The 17,895-nt window shown below is 43.5% G+C and overlaps 1 protein-coding gene across 1 annotated transcript; it reads right to left on the bottom strand.

Annotated features, from left to right (window-relative positions):
- Positions 1 to 4,372: 4,372 nt before the first annotated feature.
- On the bottom strand, positions 4,373 to 7,741 carry LOC123155023 (disease resistance protein RGA4). Its single transcript, XM_044573602.1, has 3 exons — positions 6,894 to 7,741; positions 4,810 to 6,788; positions 4,373 to 4,715 (listed from the first exon to the last, which is right to left on the bottom strand). Exons 1-2 carry the CDS (start codon positions 7,739 to 7,741, stop codon positions 4,829 to 4,831), a joined length of 2,808 nt encoding a protein of 935 aa, XP_044429537.1. The 3' UTR covers positions 4,373 to 4,715; positions 4,810 to 4,828.
- Positions 7,742 to 17,895: the final 10,154 nt, after the last annotated feature.

Here is a 17,895-nt window from a genome sequence, read left to right as displayed (position 1 = left end):
TCATGTTGAGAATTTAATATTGTAGGATGAATATTAATTTACTACACATGAGCATTTGTCAATACATGATGAACATTTTCGTAAATACACAATAAATTGTTTTTCATGCACAGTGAACAATTTTTAGATACACCACAAACATTTTTTAAATAAATGCTGTACATTATTTTAATACAGAGTCAACCTTTTATTTTATATATACACAATGAGCATTTTATAATACACCCTGAACAGTTGTCTTCTAAATTTCAAATAGTATGAATTTTTTATTATAAAAGTACTTGAACATTTTATTTTCTTCTTTCTTATAAAATATATAAATTTTTGAGAAATTCATAATTTTTATAATACATGATGTTTCGAAATATATGATGAACATATTAATACATGTTGGACATTTCACAAATGCCCTATGAGTATTTTTAAATACACAATGTTTATTTTAAAATAAAAAGAGAGCATTTTTTAATTCATGTTGAGAATTTAATATTGTAGGATGAATATTAATTTACTACACATGAGCATTTGTCAATACATGATGAACATTTTCGTAAATACACAATAAATTGTTTTTCATGCACGGTGAACAATTTTTAGATACACCACAAACATTTTTTAAATAAATGCTGTACATTATTTTAATACAGAGTCAACCTTTTATTTTATATATACACAATGAGCATTTTATAATACACCCTGAACAGTTGTCTTCTAAATTTCAAATAGTATGAATTTTTTATTATAAAAGTACTTGAACATTTTATTTTCTTCTTTCTTATAAAATATATAACTTTTTGAGAAATTCATAATTTTTATAATACATGATGTTTCGAAATATATGATGAACATATTAATACATGTTGGACATTTCACAAATGCCCTATGAGTATTTTTAAATACACAATGTTTATTTTAAAATAAAAAGAGAGCATTTTTTTAATTCATGTTGAGAATTTAATATTGTAGGATGAATATTAATTTACTACACATGAGCATTTGTCAATACATGATGAACATTTTCGTAAATACACAATAAATTGTTTTTCATGCACGGTGAACAATTTTTAGATACACCACAAACATTTTTTAAATAAATGCTGTACATTATTTTAATACAGAGTCAACCTTTTATTTTATATATACACAATGAGCATTTTATAATACACCCTGAACAGTTGTCGTCTAAATTTCAAATAGTATGAATTTTTTATTATAAAAGTACTTGAACATTTTATTTTCTTCTTTCTTATAAAATATATAACTTTTTGAGAAATTCATAATTTTTATAATACATGATGTTTCGAAATATATGATGAACATATTAATACATGTTGGACATTTCACAAATGCCCTATGAGTATTTTTAAATACACAATGTTTATTTTAAAATAAAAAGAGAGCATTTTTTAATTCATGTTGAGAATTTAATATTGTAGGATGAATATTAATTTACTACACATGAGCATTTGTCAATACATGATGAACATTTTCGTAAATACACAATAAATTGTTTTTCATGCACAGTGAACAATTTTTAGATACACCACAAACATTTTTTAAATAAATGCTGTACATTATTTTAATACAGAGTCAACCTTTTATTTTATATATACACAATGAGCATTTTATAATACACCTTGAATATTTATAAAATACAAGATTAATATTTATGAATTATTAGCTGAACCTTTTTTAAGGCCACGGTAATATTTTTAAATCACACATTGATTTTTTTCACATACACATTGATTTTTTCAAATATATGATGAACATTTTTACAGACAATGTTATATATTTTGGAAATCATGGAGAACTTTTGTTAAATTAGACATACATTTTTTATGTTCACGGAAATGTTTTTGGGCATACGAGGACATTGTTTTTAAAATACAAGAATGTATCTCGTTCGTTGGTAATGGTATGATAACTCTTTTGTTATACAAAAACAATTTTTGAAATAGGCATGCACATTTTTATATCCGAGAATACCTTTTGAAACACGTGCATATTTTATTTTTCAAACACGATATATTTGTGTAATTTACGCCCCAAAAATATACTTATAAACATAAGAAAATGTAAAAGAAGAAGAAGAAGATTAGGCGCTGCTAGGCCTAGCGCAGTGCCACGCACTGTAGGCGACTCGCCCCCATCGGAACTCCCATCCCATGGCGACTCCCCCGCCGCTGCCGACGCCGCCATCGGCTGCTCCGCGGCCCCGCTCTCCCGCGCCCGCTGTTGCCGCGCTCTCCTGCGAGATCGCGCGCTGCGTCTCGCCGACCGCAGGAGGCTCCTGACCGGGTCCTCCAATCTTTGCTGCCGGAGGCGCCAAGGTGCCCGCCGTGCACGGGCCTTTTCGCGCGGCGGCGGCGCGTGCTGACTGCCTGACTCAACGCCCCCGTCAGGAGGAGGAGATGGGGCTGGCCACAAGCCTCATGTGGTTGCGCATTCGTCGCACGGAAGAGGCTCTGCGCAAGATTGGGAAACCAAGCTATGCCTGTTCTTTGATCCCAGGTGTCGTCCTAAATTGGACTCCTTGTGGATAAAGTGAAGGATGCCATGGAGAGCAGATTGCTAAAGCTCACAAGGCAAGGTATGAATTAATGAACCATTGCACACGGCGGTGTTTGTTTCTTATGTTGAGTAGATAGATTTCAAAAGCATCATCTTGTCTGAATGTTTATCCTTACAACTGTCCAGCTAGGGAACATGTGACTTTGGGGCAGATCAACCGCGCCAGTATTTCTCGAAAACCTTATGGGCAAATATGACCATACTCTACGACCTTGCTGATCAGGTACAAACAGTTTCAATGTCCTTTTATAATTAATTAATGTTTCTGGAAGGGTTTGATTTCCAAGGAAATCTCTATTTCTGTTTGATTTATCATGTGCTGCTTCTGTATATAGGTCGTTATCCGGACAAGGTTAATTGTACGATTGTTAGTGTTTGCAGCATTCAGCAACCCAGTCAATCCTTTACTGCATTATATACCTTCCTTGACGTTTGGACTTTGAAGCCTGATCATCAAGTAACCTGCAGGGTGCTTTGCTCTCTGCAGTACGATCTGACTTTTCCATTTGCCTGATATATCTTGCTATGCATGAACAACATAAGTGCATTGAGGAGGTACCAGATTCCAAAAGTATGCAGGAGGGATAACCCGTCATACTGAAGGTACCGAGAATTCTACCAGTGTGACTTTGACATTGCTGCAGTATACGAGCCAATGGAACCAGAATTTGAGGTCTTCAAATTTTTGACTGAGTTACTGGATAAGCTAAGATATTGGCATCTACTCCCTCTATTCGGAATTACTTGTCTTGAAAATGGATGTATCTAGAACTAAAATACGTCTAGATACATTCATTTCTGCGACAAGTAATTCCGAACGGACGGAGTATGAGATAAAACTAAACCATAGGAAGTTGCTTGATGCTAGAGACCAGAGTAACCTTGATGGTCATCGGGTCTGCGCCACCATCGGTGCCGATTACATACATACATACATAGGCTGGCTGTGGCTACTTCAGCCTTCATCCCAGTATTCGTCTCCTGAGCAGTAAGTATGCAGTCGCTCGATGGAGATCTGACCGCAGGAGCGAAGCGTTTTTCTTCAGAAACCAACGGTAAAACTGTCAATATCTTGAGGTTCCGTCCCTGAGCTACAAGTGTGTGGAGACACTCTCGCAGCTTGATCTAAACTAAAGCAGCAGCAATGACAGCCATCAAATTTCCAACCTCTCTAGTAAATTTTAGAAACCATCTACACAGATAATTCCCTTAAAAGATCGATCGGATTGGATTGGTGTGTGGTTGTCAACCAATCAGCACAAAAAGAGAGGGTAGATAAGTACCAGCCGGCATTAGCGTGAAGGGCAGGCAGCATCTCCGTCCACCATTAATGGTCTGAAGGAGAAAGATTGCCTGTCAGGCCTCAAACCTCAAGCTAACCACAGCCAAATGTTCAGAGTCCAGAAAACAGAGCAAAATCAAAGGAAGCTAACTACAGGCAAATGTTCAGACTTCAGAATTATCGGCATCATCGTCAAGGGGTCTCCTCTTCTAGGTAAGTCTCACAGCTCAGCTACATATCTATACCATCAGCGTGCAGAACTTAACCTCGCTTTAGAAAACAGAGCACAGGAAGCACTGCGTGTCATGTAAATAAAGATTCAAGAATTTATCCCAAACAAGTACTCCCCCCGTCCCAAAATTCTTGTCTTAGATTTGTCTAGATACGGATGTATAGATTTGTCTAGATACGGATGTATCTGTATCTTGATACATCCGTATCTAGACAAATCTAAGACAAGAATTTTGGGACGGAGGGAGTACTAGGACATTGTAGTGCTAAATTTGTGAGAAATAATACTCCGAAGAAGCCTATTAAGTTGACTGGGATCGAAATGACCAAAATACATGTCAAACAACAGACATAGCAAATTTATTTATTACAGCAGGAAGTCACCATATTTCTTGAAAAGAAAATCGTTTTCATGGCTTAGCAGATCATTAACTTCGATCTGTTACAAATAAATAAATCCTAGTGGTGACACAACATAAAAGTACGAACGACGGGGAAGCCACCAAATCGACACGAGAGCAAAGAGGACTAAATTATTCGACGCACTTGATCATGTTGATGAATGGCCATCAACCAATAAGCAGCATGCGAGAATGCTTTGCCATTAGCAAGTCGCAGCCTGTACATCCTGCATGATAGACAAAAGTGTCATTACCAGGATGTGAACTGTGGAGAGATGAGGAGGAAGCTCAATGCAAGGCAAGTACGACACAATTCATTACCTGGATGTGTTGATGGTGTCTAGAGAAACAAGATCTTGGGACGTGGACTTGGGAGGTTCTTTGCTGCTTCTGTCCACTCATGTTTCGTTTCATCTCCCACTTCACGATGGAGAGCAATCTCCTTGAGATGTCCAAGGGACTGGACCAGTGACGTGCCGGAAATCGAGGCAACAAGATCTTTGCATAGCAGCTGCAGCGACTTGAGGCCCGGTAAAGCTCCCTCTTGGATTTCCAACTGACTGATCGTGGATTCAACCACGATTGATAGGCGTCCAAGGCTCTTAAGAATACCTTTTGTGATGACGAGCTTGTCCAGGCTAGTTGCAACCAGCTTCAGGTACGCCAGGCCGGGCACATTGTCCAGGGCAGCAAGGAAGTCTTGGCTCAGGCTCAGATGAGGGGATGAAAGGCCTAGCTTTGTGAGACCACCCAGCAAGGCAACAAAGCGAGGCAGGCTGCATATCTTGCTTCCTTGTAGCTTGAGCGAGCCAAGATAGCAGCAGGAATTCTTTCCTTTCTCCAGCGAGGAATTCAGCATGTCTTGGGTCAACTCGCCTTCAAAACTGAGTGAGAGTGAAGTTGTCCCTTTGAACTCGGTGCTTCTCTCAATGAACCCCTTGATGGCCTTTGCTAGATGACTTGAGCTGCTGACGTCGGCGGTAGACACGCACCATATTTTCACCTTTGTCAGATAATTCATATGATCCATGAGCTGTGCAAATTGTTGGCTCTTCGCGCTGTCCACAACAAATCCTGCCAGTGTTTTCAATTCGCTCTCCAATGACAACCAAGTCTGTAGCTTACTCATTCTCTGGCCTCCTACATCTTTTTTGAGCTTGAACTTCCCAAAGAGATGAAGTAAATGTGGCAGCTCCAGGACTTGTGTTGGCAGAATCTCTATAGGTGTTCTTCTTACATCCAGTGTATCCAATAATTGAAGCTTGCTGATCTCTTTTGGAAGCACCGTAGACTTAACAGCTTTCCCAAGGCATAGGTACCTCAGCAGTAACAGTTTTCTGCATATCAATTTGAGATGGCCATCCTCCAAGGGTACAACGCACTCTTCCAGATCCAAAACTCGCAGCAGTTCATACTTGGAGAAGTCCAGGACAGATGGGTGCGCATCGCCCAAGATTGTCAGTGACCTGACAAGAGATAAACCTTGCATTTCTCTTGGCCTTGCGTGATGCAGAGCAAGCCGTCGGATGTTACTGAGCAGGCGAGGGGTAGACTGCCCATCATGCAACACGGTAACGAAGTTGTCGGACATGGACTTGTGCAGGACGAACTCCAGCATCATGCCATGGGTATGGCATGTCTTCACCTCTGTGTTGTTACCGCTGGCATCCACTGGCTGGATGATGCTCCGGTCGACAAGTTTTCTGAAATTGCTAATGGGGGCATCAACATCACTACATGTATTGTCTCTTGGGGACAGCCCTTCTGCTAACCATCTCCTTAACAAGCTCGATTTCTTGATAGGACGACCACTTGGATAGGTACTCAAATAGAGCAAGAATGTCCTGGCAACCTGGCTATCAAGGCTGGTGTAGCTCTGGACAAGCACACGCCTCATTCTTGCAAATAGATCATCGCTCTTCAGATGTGTACCCAGGTCGGCGCATAATTTTTCCCATATCATGGGTGTTGGATTACCTGCGCTTTGCAAGAACCTGGCGGTGGTAACAAGAGCAAGGGGAAGACCGTCACATTTCTTGAGCGCTGCAGAGCCGAGGTGATCCACATGCTGCGGTGGTTCATCGTCTTGGAAAGCTTCCTTGAAGAACAATATTCTTGAGTCTTGGTCGGTAAGAGTTGCCATTGTGTATACATGATCACTAACAGATGAGCTGCGACAGATATTTGCTACGGGCTGAATGACCGTCGTCACTAGAAATCTGCCAGTTAAACCGGCAAAGGCTGCTTTTATGTTGTGCCAATATGCTGTTGTCCGCAGGTCATCAATTACAATAAAGAACCTAGGTACCAAATTAAACATTGCAAACTAATCAGGCAAGGATTACATCGATAGATAAAGCTAGCAGATCGAGAAAAAGAGATGGGAAACTGAATGAATGAGTTACCTCTTGTTGCCAATGCACTCTCTGATGCTCGCATGAAGCAAGGTGAGAGTGAGACTGCCATTGGTTGGCAGGGGAAGGTGGCCAAGCTGCTGGAGTATCTCCTTGAGAACATTCGCTGCTGTCCTCCTCCCCCCTAGTACCCAAGCCCGTACTTCATATTGGCTCTCAATTGCCTTGGAGTTGTACACATGATTGGCAAGGAGAGTCTTGCCCATACCATGGAACCCCACAATGGTAATCACCTTAAGCTGCTGCTCCTGCTGGATCAGATCCATAATCTCGCCACGGGGACCATCGATACCCACAGGAACGGTGATGGAAGCTGATGAATGGGTGTCATCGTCATCATCCTGAACCGCCGTTGGCGTGTCTGTCTGCTCAGACGACAACGACCACCTTGGTGAGGAACTGCTACTGTTGTTGTTGCTGTATTTTTCTCTCATCTTGGAAGCATCTTCTGATCTATTCTTCAGCGTCCGGATCTCCGCAGCAAACTTGCTGCGGGCCTTCACCGTCTTCACCCGGTGGACAGCCCGGCTGAGCCTCCCTTTTTCTGAGTCAGCCATAGTCACACTGTGCATGAAGCGGTCGATGCAGTCCTCTATGGCGTGCGCCAGGTCACGCACAATATTGATCCACACCGCATGCGCTTCACTGCTGCTGCGGCAGCCACCACGGCTATCATCATCCTTGATGACGGCAGAAATCATAGCAAACTCATGCTTGATGTAGATGACGTCATTCTTCAGGTTCTTCCGAAGCTCATGATTTGTATGTAAGAAATCAAAGAGCTTCGGCACCATCCACTCCACGAATGAGGTGGCCGCGGCCGCCGCCACGGCCTCCATTTCTCTCTCTCTCTCTCTCTCTCTCTCTCTCTCTCTCTCTTGGGGGGGGGGGGGGGTTGCAAGATATGGGATTTTTACCGACCGGTGAGGAAGACAACAGCCATGGCTGGCTGGATGAAGTAGAGCTCAGCTACCTCGACCCGTTCGGAGGCTAATAATACGAACACGTCACGTGCACGAAGCTGCGAACAAAATATCTTGTTCACATGGTTGATCCAAAGTAGTGTACTACTCACTCCGATACAACTTTGTGTCAATTAATATGGATCGAAGGGACTACCAGAATACTAAGTTAATCAAAGTAAAAAGAGAAGTGATATGAAATGATTGTACGTGCCATTATTTATTGATATATTAAATGTGCATGTAGCAAGAAAAAACAATAAAAATGCTAGGAAATCATACAGAACAGAAAAAACATCTAACCATGTTGATAAATATAAGATAAATATTACTTTAACTCAACCTCTTTGGAAGGCATCAAAAACACAGTAGTAAACCGCAGAATGCTAGAAAATCACTGCATAATGCTTTTGCTTCTCCTACTACAGCACTGCAAGCATCCTCAATCTCGATACAAAGCTGCCTCACACGTTCATAGGTTTTTAAACTTATCTCCCGTTCCTCATTGATCCAAGCAGTACCTGTATTAGTTTAACATAGCAGTTTGGCTTGCTGTCGATGGGCACTGCGTTCCTGTCAATTTGAAAAAGAAAATGTTACATTGGACGCACTAATCAACTCTGCACCTTTGACACCTTGTCTCTGGGTTATCAGCCTTATCGATCCAATCGCTGGCCATGCATTAGTAGTTTGCTTTAACTTGGCAGTCTACCATGCAATGGGGATCAGCTTTGCATTTGCAATGACTCGAAACAGGTGATGCTATCGTTCAGTAGACTAATGGACTCATAAGCCTTTGACACCAGATCTACCAAAATAGTTACATTTTGACAAATTTCTACATTTACAAGATGAAAATCACGCGCTGTCAGATATAAGAGGATTGGTGGAGGATGAGCAAGAAGGGGAGTAGGGGGGGGGGGGGGGCGAAAGTACGTGGCTAACAGAAATACTGGTAGAAAAAGGGCCTATAGTCCCGGTTCGTAAGGGCCTTTAGTCCCGGTTCCTGAACCGGGACTAAAGTGTCGGTACTAATGCCCCGACCCTTTAGTCCCGGTTCAATCCAGAACCGGGACTGATGGGCCTTCACGTGGGCAGTGCGCAGAGCCCAGTCAGGAGACCCTTTGGTCCCGGTTGGTGGCACCAACCGGGACCAATAGGCATCCACGCGTCAGCATTTCTGTGGCTGGGGTTTTTGTTTTTTTTGAAAGGGGGGGAGGGGGTTGGGGGTTTTGGGGGGTTAATTTAGGTGTTTCATATATTGTGTTAGCTAGCTATAATTAATAGAGAGAAGTGTCCTCTCTTATGTCCGTGCTTAGTCGACGCTACGTACTATACATACGTATAGAGAGGACTAGACACGCTGGCTAGCTAGTAAGCAAACGAAGGAAACAGAAGATCGTCATGAACATATATGCATACAGAGAGAAGTGATATCGACCACCTCTCCTTCTCCGAGAGATTGGTCGAACAACAAGTTCTCGTATATCTATCTGACACTACCGGCTACATATATACAATAATTATCTCTTACAAATATAATCATACGGACTCAGGGTCCACATAGAATTCTCCGTCTTCAGGGATCATGTGGTCAAGAAAGAATGCCGCCAATTCCTCTTGAATTGCTCGCATGCGAGCTGGTGCTAGGAGTTCATCCCGCTTCCGAAACATCTAATTTGAAGAAGGGGGTCAATATATATATATACATATATATATATATATATATATATATATAAATGAATGAAACTCAACACAAATGATGGTAATAAAATAAAATTGTGAATGTTGTTATTTACGTACTTCATATTGTTCGTTAGAGTACCCGCCCCGTTCACAGGTCGTGTGGTGGATGGACTCGCAGATGTAGTATCCACAGAAATCATTCCCTTGTTCCTGCCACAACCACTTTACAAGAAATAGAGGTCAATCAAACTGATAAGTAAGAATGCTAAATGGTATTGATGAAACTAGCGCTTGAATCACTAGGAGATGCGCGGAACATGCTACTATAGTACTTACTTTCGGGTGTCTAAATTCCAGCTCCTTCGGCAGTCCCGGAACTGTTTTGGTGAATTTTCTCCAAATCCTGCCGGATAAAGAAAACAATTACTTGATATCAGGAAATGAACAAAGTTGCTGATATGGTGGATAATGATCGATTTAATTTACTTCTGGAGTATTTGAGTCATGTCTGCATAGTCCTGGGGATCTTTTCGTTTTGAGTCTAAGACGGTTACTAGTCCCTGCTCAAGCTTAATCTCTAGGAGAATATAGTGGAAACTGCACACATATGCATAACTCATGAATTACATTACTATAACCTTGACTAATATATAAGGGAAACCGAATACGCACAAGACAGTAACACTCACCTGAAGTTGTAAGGAAAGAGTATTATATCTTTGTTTTGATTTATTACGAACGATCGTAGCAAGTTGGCCTCGGTAGCTGCGGCATGAAGTTTAACCTGAGTTGCATCTATGAGATATGTGTTAATGAACCCAATATCACCGACTTGTCTTTTCTTCAATTCGGCGATCTTCAACCTGCATAATATAGTGAGGATGATTATAAATACATGCAATGAAAGAGCTAAGCTATATAGAGAAACTTAATGACAGAAGTAGTACTACTTACAGACAGTAGCAGGCGACCGTTGTTTTATCGAGGGCCAATTGATTGAAAAACTGATAGAACTCCTCAAATGGAACAGGCAACAGATCAATTCCAACGAGGTCATGCTCCTTTTTAACTTTCACATACAAAGTACTCCTCCCCCCAGAGTCTCTGCAGATTTTCAAGTACCAATCATGCAATCCTCGCATCATCGTTGATAGAGATCTTTCATCTTTGACGAGAGGCTTCCCGTACTCGTATCTTTGTATCTGCACGTCCATGGGTTCATAATGTACTTCGTCGGGCAGGTAATCTGCAAGATTGCTATAACCGGGCACCATCCTCGGATCATTAGCGACGTTGTGGCTAGGCACCTTGAGCGGGGGGCACGATTGCTTCGCTTGTTCGCCGAGCTGGGCAATTTGTTTCCCAGCTCGTCGTTCTTTCAGCCTTTGATCACTGACAGTACTTCCCGACCGCTCCGCTTCAGCAAATTCCTTTCCAATAATGCGGTCATAGTTTCCTTTCGGCGGATCAGACTTCGGTGGTTTTGTCAGGGCAGCCAGAGTGCGCTTCACTTTCACCCGATCTACCTTCTCCTCCGGAGGTGGATGTTTCTTTGCTTTCACCCCTTCAAAGAAGTTCCTCACTTCTTCTCGCACGATCTCGGCATTCTCCTCCAGGGTTCTCTCATATGGTAACTTCTCTGGAGTCTTCAGAGAAGGACCGAATCTGTATGTCCTCCCGCCTCTGGTTTTACTGCTAGACGCCGACCGAGCAGACAGAGCGGTTGTCTTCTTTACTTGCTTAAGAGGCGGAGGAGAAGGACTACGACGCGCCGGGGCAGCTGGAGCGGCGGTAGGTCTCTTCTGCCCTTGCTGACGAGGCGGAGAAGGAGGAGGCTGGCTGCTCAGGCGCGTCGGCACAGGCGGAGAAGGAGGCGGAGTGCCGCCACGCGCCGGAGAAGGAGCCGACCGAGGGCCCTGATCGTCACTCGCCGGAGGAGGAGGCGGTGGAGGCGGAGTGCCTTGAATCGCCGGAGGAGGAGGAGGAGGCGGTGGCGTCCAGTTCAGAAGGTTGATGAGCTCCTTCCGCCATAGGCATGGAGTCTTCAGAGCAGACCCCAGTCGAGTCTCCCCTTCATCGGTAGGGTGGTCAAGCTGGAGGTCCTCAAATCCCTCCGTTATCTCATCCACCATCACCCTAGCATATCCTTCTGGAATCGGCCGACAGTAAAAAGTTGCGCCGGGTTCAGTAGGATAAACAGAGCCAACAGCCGCCTTGACCTTCAAATTCATCCATTGCGTCATAAGGTGGCAATTTTGAGACTCCGTTATAGCATCCACGGGATAGCTGGCAGGAGCCGTCAAGGCATGCTCCGGCTGAAGCAACTCGTTGGAAGCCACGCTGCTTCTGCGCTGAGATGGCAGGGTAGCTTCGGGGGAGGCTTCGGCAGTATGTTTGCTGCGATTTGCTTCTCGTTCCTCTATCGCGTCTACCCTTGCTTGCAGCGCCTGTATTTGGGTCTGCTGCACTTTTTTCCTCCTCTCATGGGATTTGTAACCGCCTGCGTCCGGAAACCCAACCTTCCACGGAATGGAGCCTGGCGTGCCTCGTGTCCGTCCAGGGTGCTCAGGATTCCCGAGGGCCATTGTGAGCTCGTCGTTCTCTCTGTCTGGAAAGAACGTCCCTTCCTGCGCTGCTTCGATATACTGCTTAAGCTTACTGACTGGTATGTCCATTTGATCGTTCGTCCAAATGCACTTCCCTGTTACAGGGTCCAGGGTTCCGCCAGCCCCGAAGAACCAAGTCCGGCAACGGTCTGGCCAGTTAATTGTCTCTGGTTCGATCCCTTTGTGAACCAGATCATTCTCAGTCTTGGACCACTTAGTCCGGGCTACAAGGTAGCCACCTGACCCCGTACGATGGTGAAGCTTCTTCTTCGCAGCATTTTGCTTGTTTGTCGTCGACATCTTCTTACTCTTTTCTGATGTCTTGTGGGCCACAAATGGGGGCCAGTGATCTCTGATCTTCTCATATCTGCCCTTGAATTCTGGTGTCTCATTATTTTCGACAAACTTATTCAGCTCTTTCTTCCACCTCCTGAATAGTTCCGCCATCCTCTTCAGAGCAAAAGACTTGATTAATTTCTCTTTAACTGGGTTCTCTGGATTATCCTCAGGCGGTAGGGTGAAATTTGACTTCAGCTCAGTCCAAAGATCATTTTTCTGCATATCATTGACATAAGACACCTCAGGGTCTTCTGTAGCCGGCTTAAACCATTGCTGGATACTTATCGGGATCTTGTCCCTAACCAGAACCCCACACTGAGCAACAAATGCGCTCTTTGTCCGGAGGGGTTCAATAGGTTGGCCGTCGGGCGCGATTGCTATGATCTCAAACTTTTCATCAGAGCTCAACTTTTTCTTCGGGCCTCGTCTCTTTACCGAAGTTGTGCTCGATCCGGAGGGCTAGAAAAAAGAACAAAGACTTAATTAATATGTGTACATACCAAAACAATGAATGCATCAATCAGCTAGTCAGCATAGGCTTAACTAATATATATACCTGGCCGGACTCGGTTCGGTCACCGGAGCCGTCATCACGGTCTCCTTCTTGCACCGGCATTGGGTCACCGGAGCCGTCCTCATGTTCTTCTTCTTGCACCGGCATTAGGTCACCGTAGCCAGCTTGTTCACCCTCTCCTTCCAGACCATTGGTTTCGTTGAGAAACAACGAGATGGCATCACTTCCTTCTGCGATTATGTCCCTCAACAATGCTTCTTTTATTGCTTCGTCTAGGGCGGTGTCCATAGTTTCTACAAATATTTACAACATGGCAATTATTATTCAAACATGACAGATGGATATATTAGTGCCAAACGTAGAACTAGCTACCTAATCATAGTAAGCTATCGGGAGGGGGTATATATCGACAACGACGACACTACATCTATGTCCCTCGACGACCCTCGTTCCCGATAAAAAAAAGAGGAAGAAGAAGGAAAAAAAGAGGAGAAGAAAGAATAGAGGAGAAGAACTCCTCTATTCTTTCTTCTCCTCTTTTTTTTCTTCTTCCTCTTCTTTTTTTATCCTCTTCTTCCTCTCATGTTCGAGAGGATCGCCGAGGGGTCGGGAGGTTGCCTAGTGTCAAAGGATTCAACAAAACCATGTCTTCATCATTAGGCGAAAGTAACATGTGCATGATGGTACGAAGCTCTTCAAAGTTGTTCTGGAACGGAGTCCCAGATAGGATAATTCGCTTTTTGGTACAAAGTTCAGAAAGAGCCTTCCGAATATCGCTATTTGGAAGGCCTTTGCCGAATTCGTACCAAAAGGCGGATTATTCTATCCGGGACTCCATTCCAGAACAACTTTGCAGAACTTCGTACCAACATGCCCTGGTTACTTCCGGCTAATGATGAAGGCATGGATTTCTTCAATACTTTGACACTAGGAGACCTCTCTCGACCCCTCGGCGATCCTCGACCCCTCGAACCCTCGACGACCCTGGAACCCTCGACCCCTAGACGACCCTCTTCTTCCTCTCATGTTCGAGAGGATCGCCGAGGGGTCGGGAGGTTGCATAGTGTCAAAGGATTCAACAAAACCATGTCTTCATCATTAGGCGAAAGTAACATGTGCATGATGGTACGAAGCTCTTCAAAGTTGTTCTGGAACGGAGTCCCAGATAGGATAATTTGCTTTTTGGTACAAAGTTCAGCAAGAGCCTTCCGAATATCGCTATTTGGAAGGCCTTTGCTGAATTCGTAACAAAAGGCGGATTATTCTATCGAGGACTCCATTCTAGAACAACTTTGCAGAACTTCGTACCAACATGCCCTGGTTACTTCCGGCTAATGATGAAGGCATGGATTTCTTCAATACTTTGACACTAGGAAACCTCTCTCGACCCCTCGGCGATCCTCGACCCCTCGAACCCTCGAACCCCCGATAAAAATTAAGAAGAAGAAGAAGAAGAAGAAGAAGAAGAAGAAGAAGAAGAAGAAGAAAAAAGAGGAGAAGAAGAAAGGAATAGCTAGAGGAGAAGAAGAACTGACAAAGTCTTCTCCTCTATTCCTTCTTCTTCTCCTCTTTTTTTTCTTCTTCTTCCTCTTTTTTTCCTTTTCTTTTTTTTCTCCTCTTCTTCCTCTTCTCTTCTTCTCCTTCTTCGGGTAAGCCCTAGTTTCCCGACCGCTCGACGACACTCTCGACATGCCCTCGTTCCCGATAAAAAAAAGAAGAAGAAGAAAAAAGAAGAGAAGAAAGAATAGAGGAGAAGAACTTCTTCTCCTCTATTCTTTCTTCTCCTCTTTTTATTCTTCTTCTTCCTCTTCTTTTTTTCCTCTTCTTCCTCTCCTCTTCTTCTCCCTCTTCCCCGCCTCTCTCATGAATGTTCGCCGCCCCCCCCCCCCCCCTCGACCCCTCGACGACCCTCGTTCCCGATAAAAAAATAAGAGGAAGAAGAAGAAAAAAGAAGAGAAGAAATAATACAGGGGATCTTTTTTATCCTCTTCTTCCTCTCCTCTTCTTCTCCCTCTTCTTCCCCTTCTTCCCCGCCTCTCTCATGAATGTCCGACGTTCTTGACCCTCGACCCCCTAAACTAGTTCTCGACCCTCGACCCCCTAAATATCCATATATGAACAAAAATTTCTACAAATGAAAATAACCTAAAAAAATCATATGATCATCTATGAACAAAAAAAAACATCATTTGATCATCTATCATCTATGAACAAAAAAAACATTAAAACCAAAGTGCATACATAGTTCTCATCTAACAACATATAGCTCTCCAGAGCATCTAATTAATTAAACCATACATTGAAACTATGTAAAACATTTCAATGCGAAAACAAATGCGATCATAATTGCAACCAAGGTAACAATTGATCCAACGGCATAATGATACCAAGCCTCAGTATGAATGGCATATTTTCTAATCTTTCTAATCTTCAAGCGCATTGCATCCATCTTGATCTTGTGATCATCGACGACATCCGCAACATGCAACTCCAATATCATCTTCTCCTCCTCAATTTTTTTTATTTTTTCCTTCAACAAATTGTTTTCTTCTTCAACTAAATTTAACCTCTCGACAATAGGGTCGGTTGGCATTTCTGATTCACATACATCCTAGATAAATAAAATCTATGTCACGTTGGTCGGCATAATTTTCATAAACAATAAATGAACCAATAGTTATAAAGATAATATACATACCAAATCCGAATCATAGACAGGACGAGGGCCGACGGGGGCGGATACCAAAACCATCACACTATATAAGATGCAATAATAAATGTAAGAAAATGATACAAGTATCTATCTAAACATACAAGTAAGAATATTTTTCCTTTCAGAAAGAAGATAAGAACAAGAGGCTCACCACGGTGGTGTCGGTGATGAGATCGGCGCGGGTGATCGACGGCGGTGAAGATGGGGACGGGGCGTGACGGACCGCTAAATCTAGACAAATCTCGAGGAAAATGGAGCTTGGAGGTCGAGCTTCGAGAGGAGAAAGCTTAAGTAGTGTGGCTCGGGCATTCCATCAAACACCTCATGTGCATAGGAGGTGAGCTAGAGCACCACAAAGCCCTCTCCCCCTCGGCCAGAAAAAACAAAGCACTGTGCTCTGCTCTTGCGCGAGGGGGTATATATAGGCACCTCATTGGTCCCGGTTGGTGGCATGAACCGGGACTAAAGGGGAGCCTTTGGTCCCGGTTCAAGCCACCAACCGGGACCAATGGTGGTGGGCCAGGAGCGAGGCCCATTGGTCCCGGTTTGTCCCACCAACCGGGACCAAAAGGTCCAGACGAACCGGGACCAATGGCCCATGTGGCCCGGCCGGCCCCCTGGGCTCACGAACCGGGACCAATGCCCACATTGGTCCAGGTTTTAGACTGAATCGGGACTAATGGGCTGAGCCGGCCTGGACCATAGCCCTGTTTTCTACTAGTGAAATGAGTTGGTGGCCTGCAAGCACAATGGCAACTGGCCACCCCCTAGGGCTTAACTGGGCCATGCCAATGCGGATTTAGAGTGATGCCTCCTTGGGATGATATCGCGGCCGGCAGGAGGTACAAAATGTGAACGATGTGGTGTGAGCAATCTATGTTATAAACTTTGTTTCTAAAAGATGTTTTTTATAATTTTAACAGTCTTCAACAGGAAAAAGAAATACCGGAACATATGCTCGAAAGCGAAACCCGAGTGATTGTCGATCAACAAATCATGGTGAAAATTATGAAAAGTTAATGTACTCCAACTACAACAATATATAAATACCTGAGTTGGTCGCTATCCCTTGATACGCCGAAGTTACCTCTTAAGTTGCCAGAAATAATTTTACCGGAACTATCATATAACTAACCTACAACTAAGCACTGCAATGCAGACACAAGCCAAAACTCGAATGTACACATAAAATGTGTTCCGCTTTAGTAGCCAGCAAAAGATCACAGTGGCTACCTTGTGGGCCTTTTGGGTGTCAGCAGTTTGTACCGGGTAGTTCCAGCACGCCTCGATCTTGGTGTGGCATGCCAAGCCTCAGATGCAATCTTGGGAGGGGAGAAAAATATGAAATCCATGCGTGGAGCTCACGCTCAGCCAGTGTGCAGAGTACACAAGATAGTGGTTGCCCTTCCCTAGTGGCTAGCTCCAGCATGCATTTTGGGGTTTAGTTTAAAAAAAAGTCTTTTAAGCAAGCAAGCATCAGGAAACACACCATCTTGTCGTGCCTGGCAACCTGCTTTGCCAGTTGTTAAACTTATGTCCCTGTTTGCAAAGCTGCAGGGGCGGTGCATTGTTTTACTACAGCTAGCAGTGAGGCACGTGATGCGGGTCGGCTTCCCATTGACTCGAGACGGATGGTGTTACCGTTGGATCCAATCGATGCTCCACCCGATCCAAACGGAAGGAGGAGTTGTGGACGAGGAGGAGAAACAACACGGAGCCGGACGGCAAAAGAATGAGGAGAAGGAAAAATGAGGGTGTCACTAGCGAGCTCAACAGCAACCAGCCAGCCACCACCACCGAGGGTTTACTGATACTATATATAGACTTAAAGAGTGATGCCAATAATTTATCAAATGTTAATATACTCTTATAATAGTTAAAAGATTATATCATTGTCCTAGTTATTGACCGTCCCTTCACCCTTGAGTCAGAGGTTACCTCTCGAGTTGCCAAGAGATTGATTAATGCAACTATCATACATTTTTACCTCAGAAAAAAATACATTGTATGTATAGTAGAGAGTGCATCAAGATCTTACGGTTAGATGAGTCGATTGATCCTTATTTTGAGAAAAAAAATATTTGCACAAAATTAGTGACTACGATGAGAAAAGTTGTTCAAACAACTTATGTCATTAGGAAAACCTTCACTCGCAATGCATGAGCAGTCAACT

Source organism: Triticum aestivum, chromosome 7A, assembly GCF_018294505.1.
Source record: "Triticum aestivum cultivar Chinese Spring chromosome 7A, IWGSC CS RefSeq v2.1, whole genome shotgun sequence".
In the NCBI taxonomy this organism is placed as follows: Eukaryota; Viridiplantae; Streptophyta; class Magnoliopsida; order Poales; family Poaceae; genus Triticum; species Triticum aestivum.
Note: the sequence above shows the minus strand (reverse complement) of the source record. Positions and strands in the feature narration are given on the sequence as shown.

Excerpts from the sequence above, each read along its gene's own strand:
- LOC123155023 (XM_044573602.1), bottom strand. The coding sequence starts at position 7,741 with ATGGAGGCCGTGGCGGCGGCCGCGGCCACCTCATTCGTGGAGTGGATG. Across the intron at positions 6,789-6,893 it reads GAGTGCATTGGCAACAAGAG|GTTCTTTATTGTAATTGATG; the intron begins GTAACTCATTCA and ends TTTGGTACCTAG.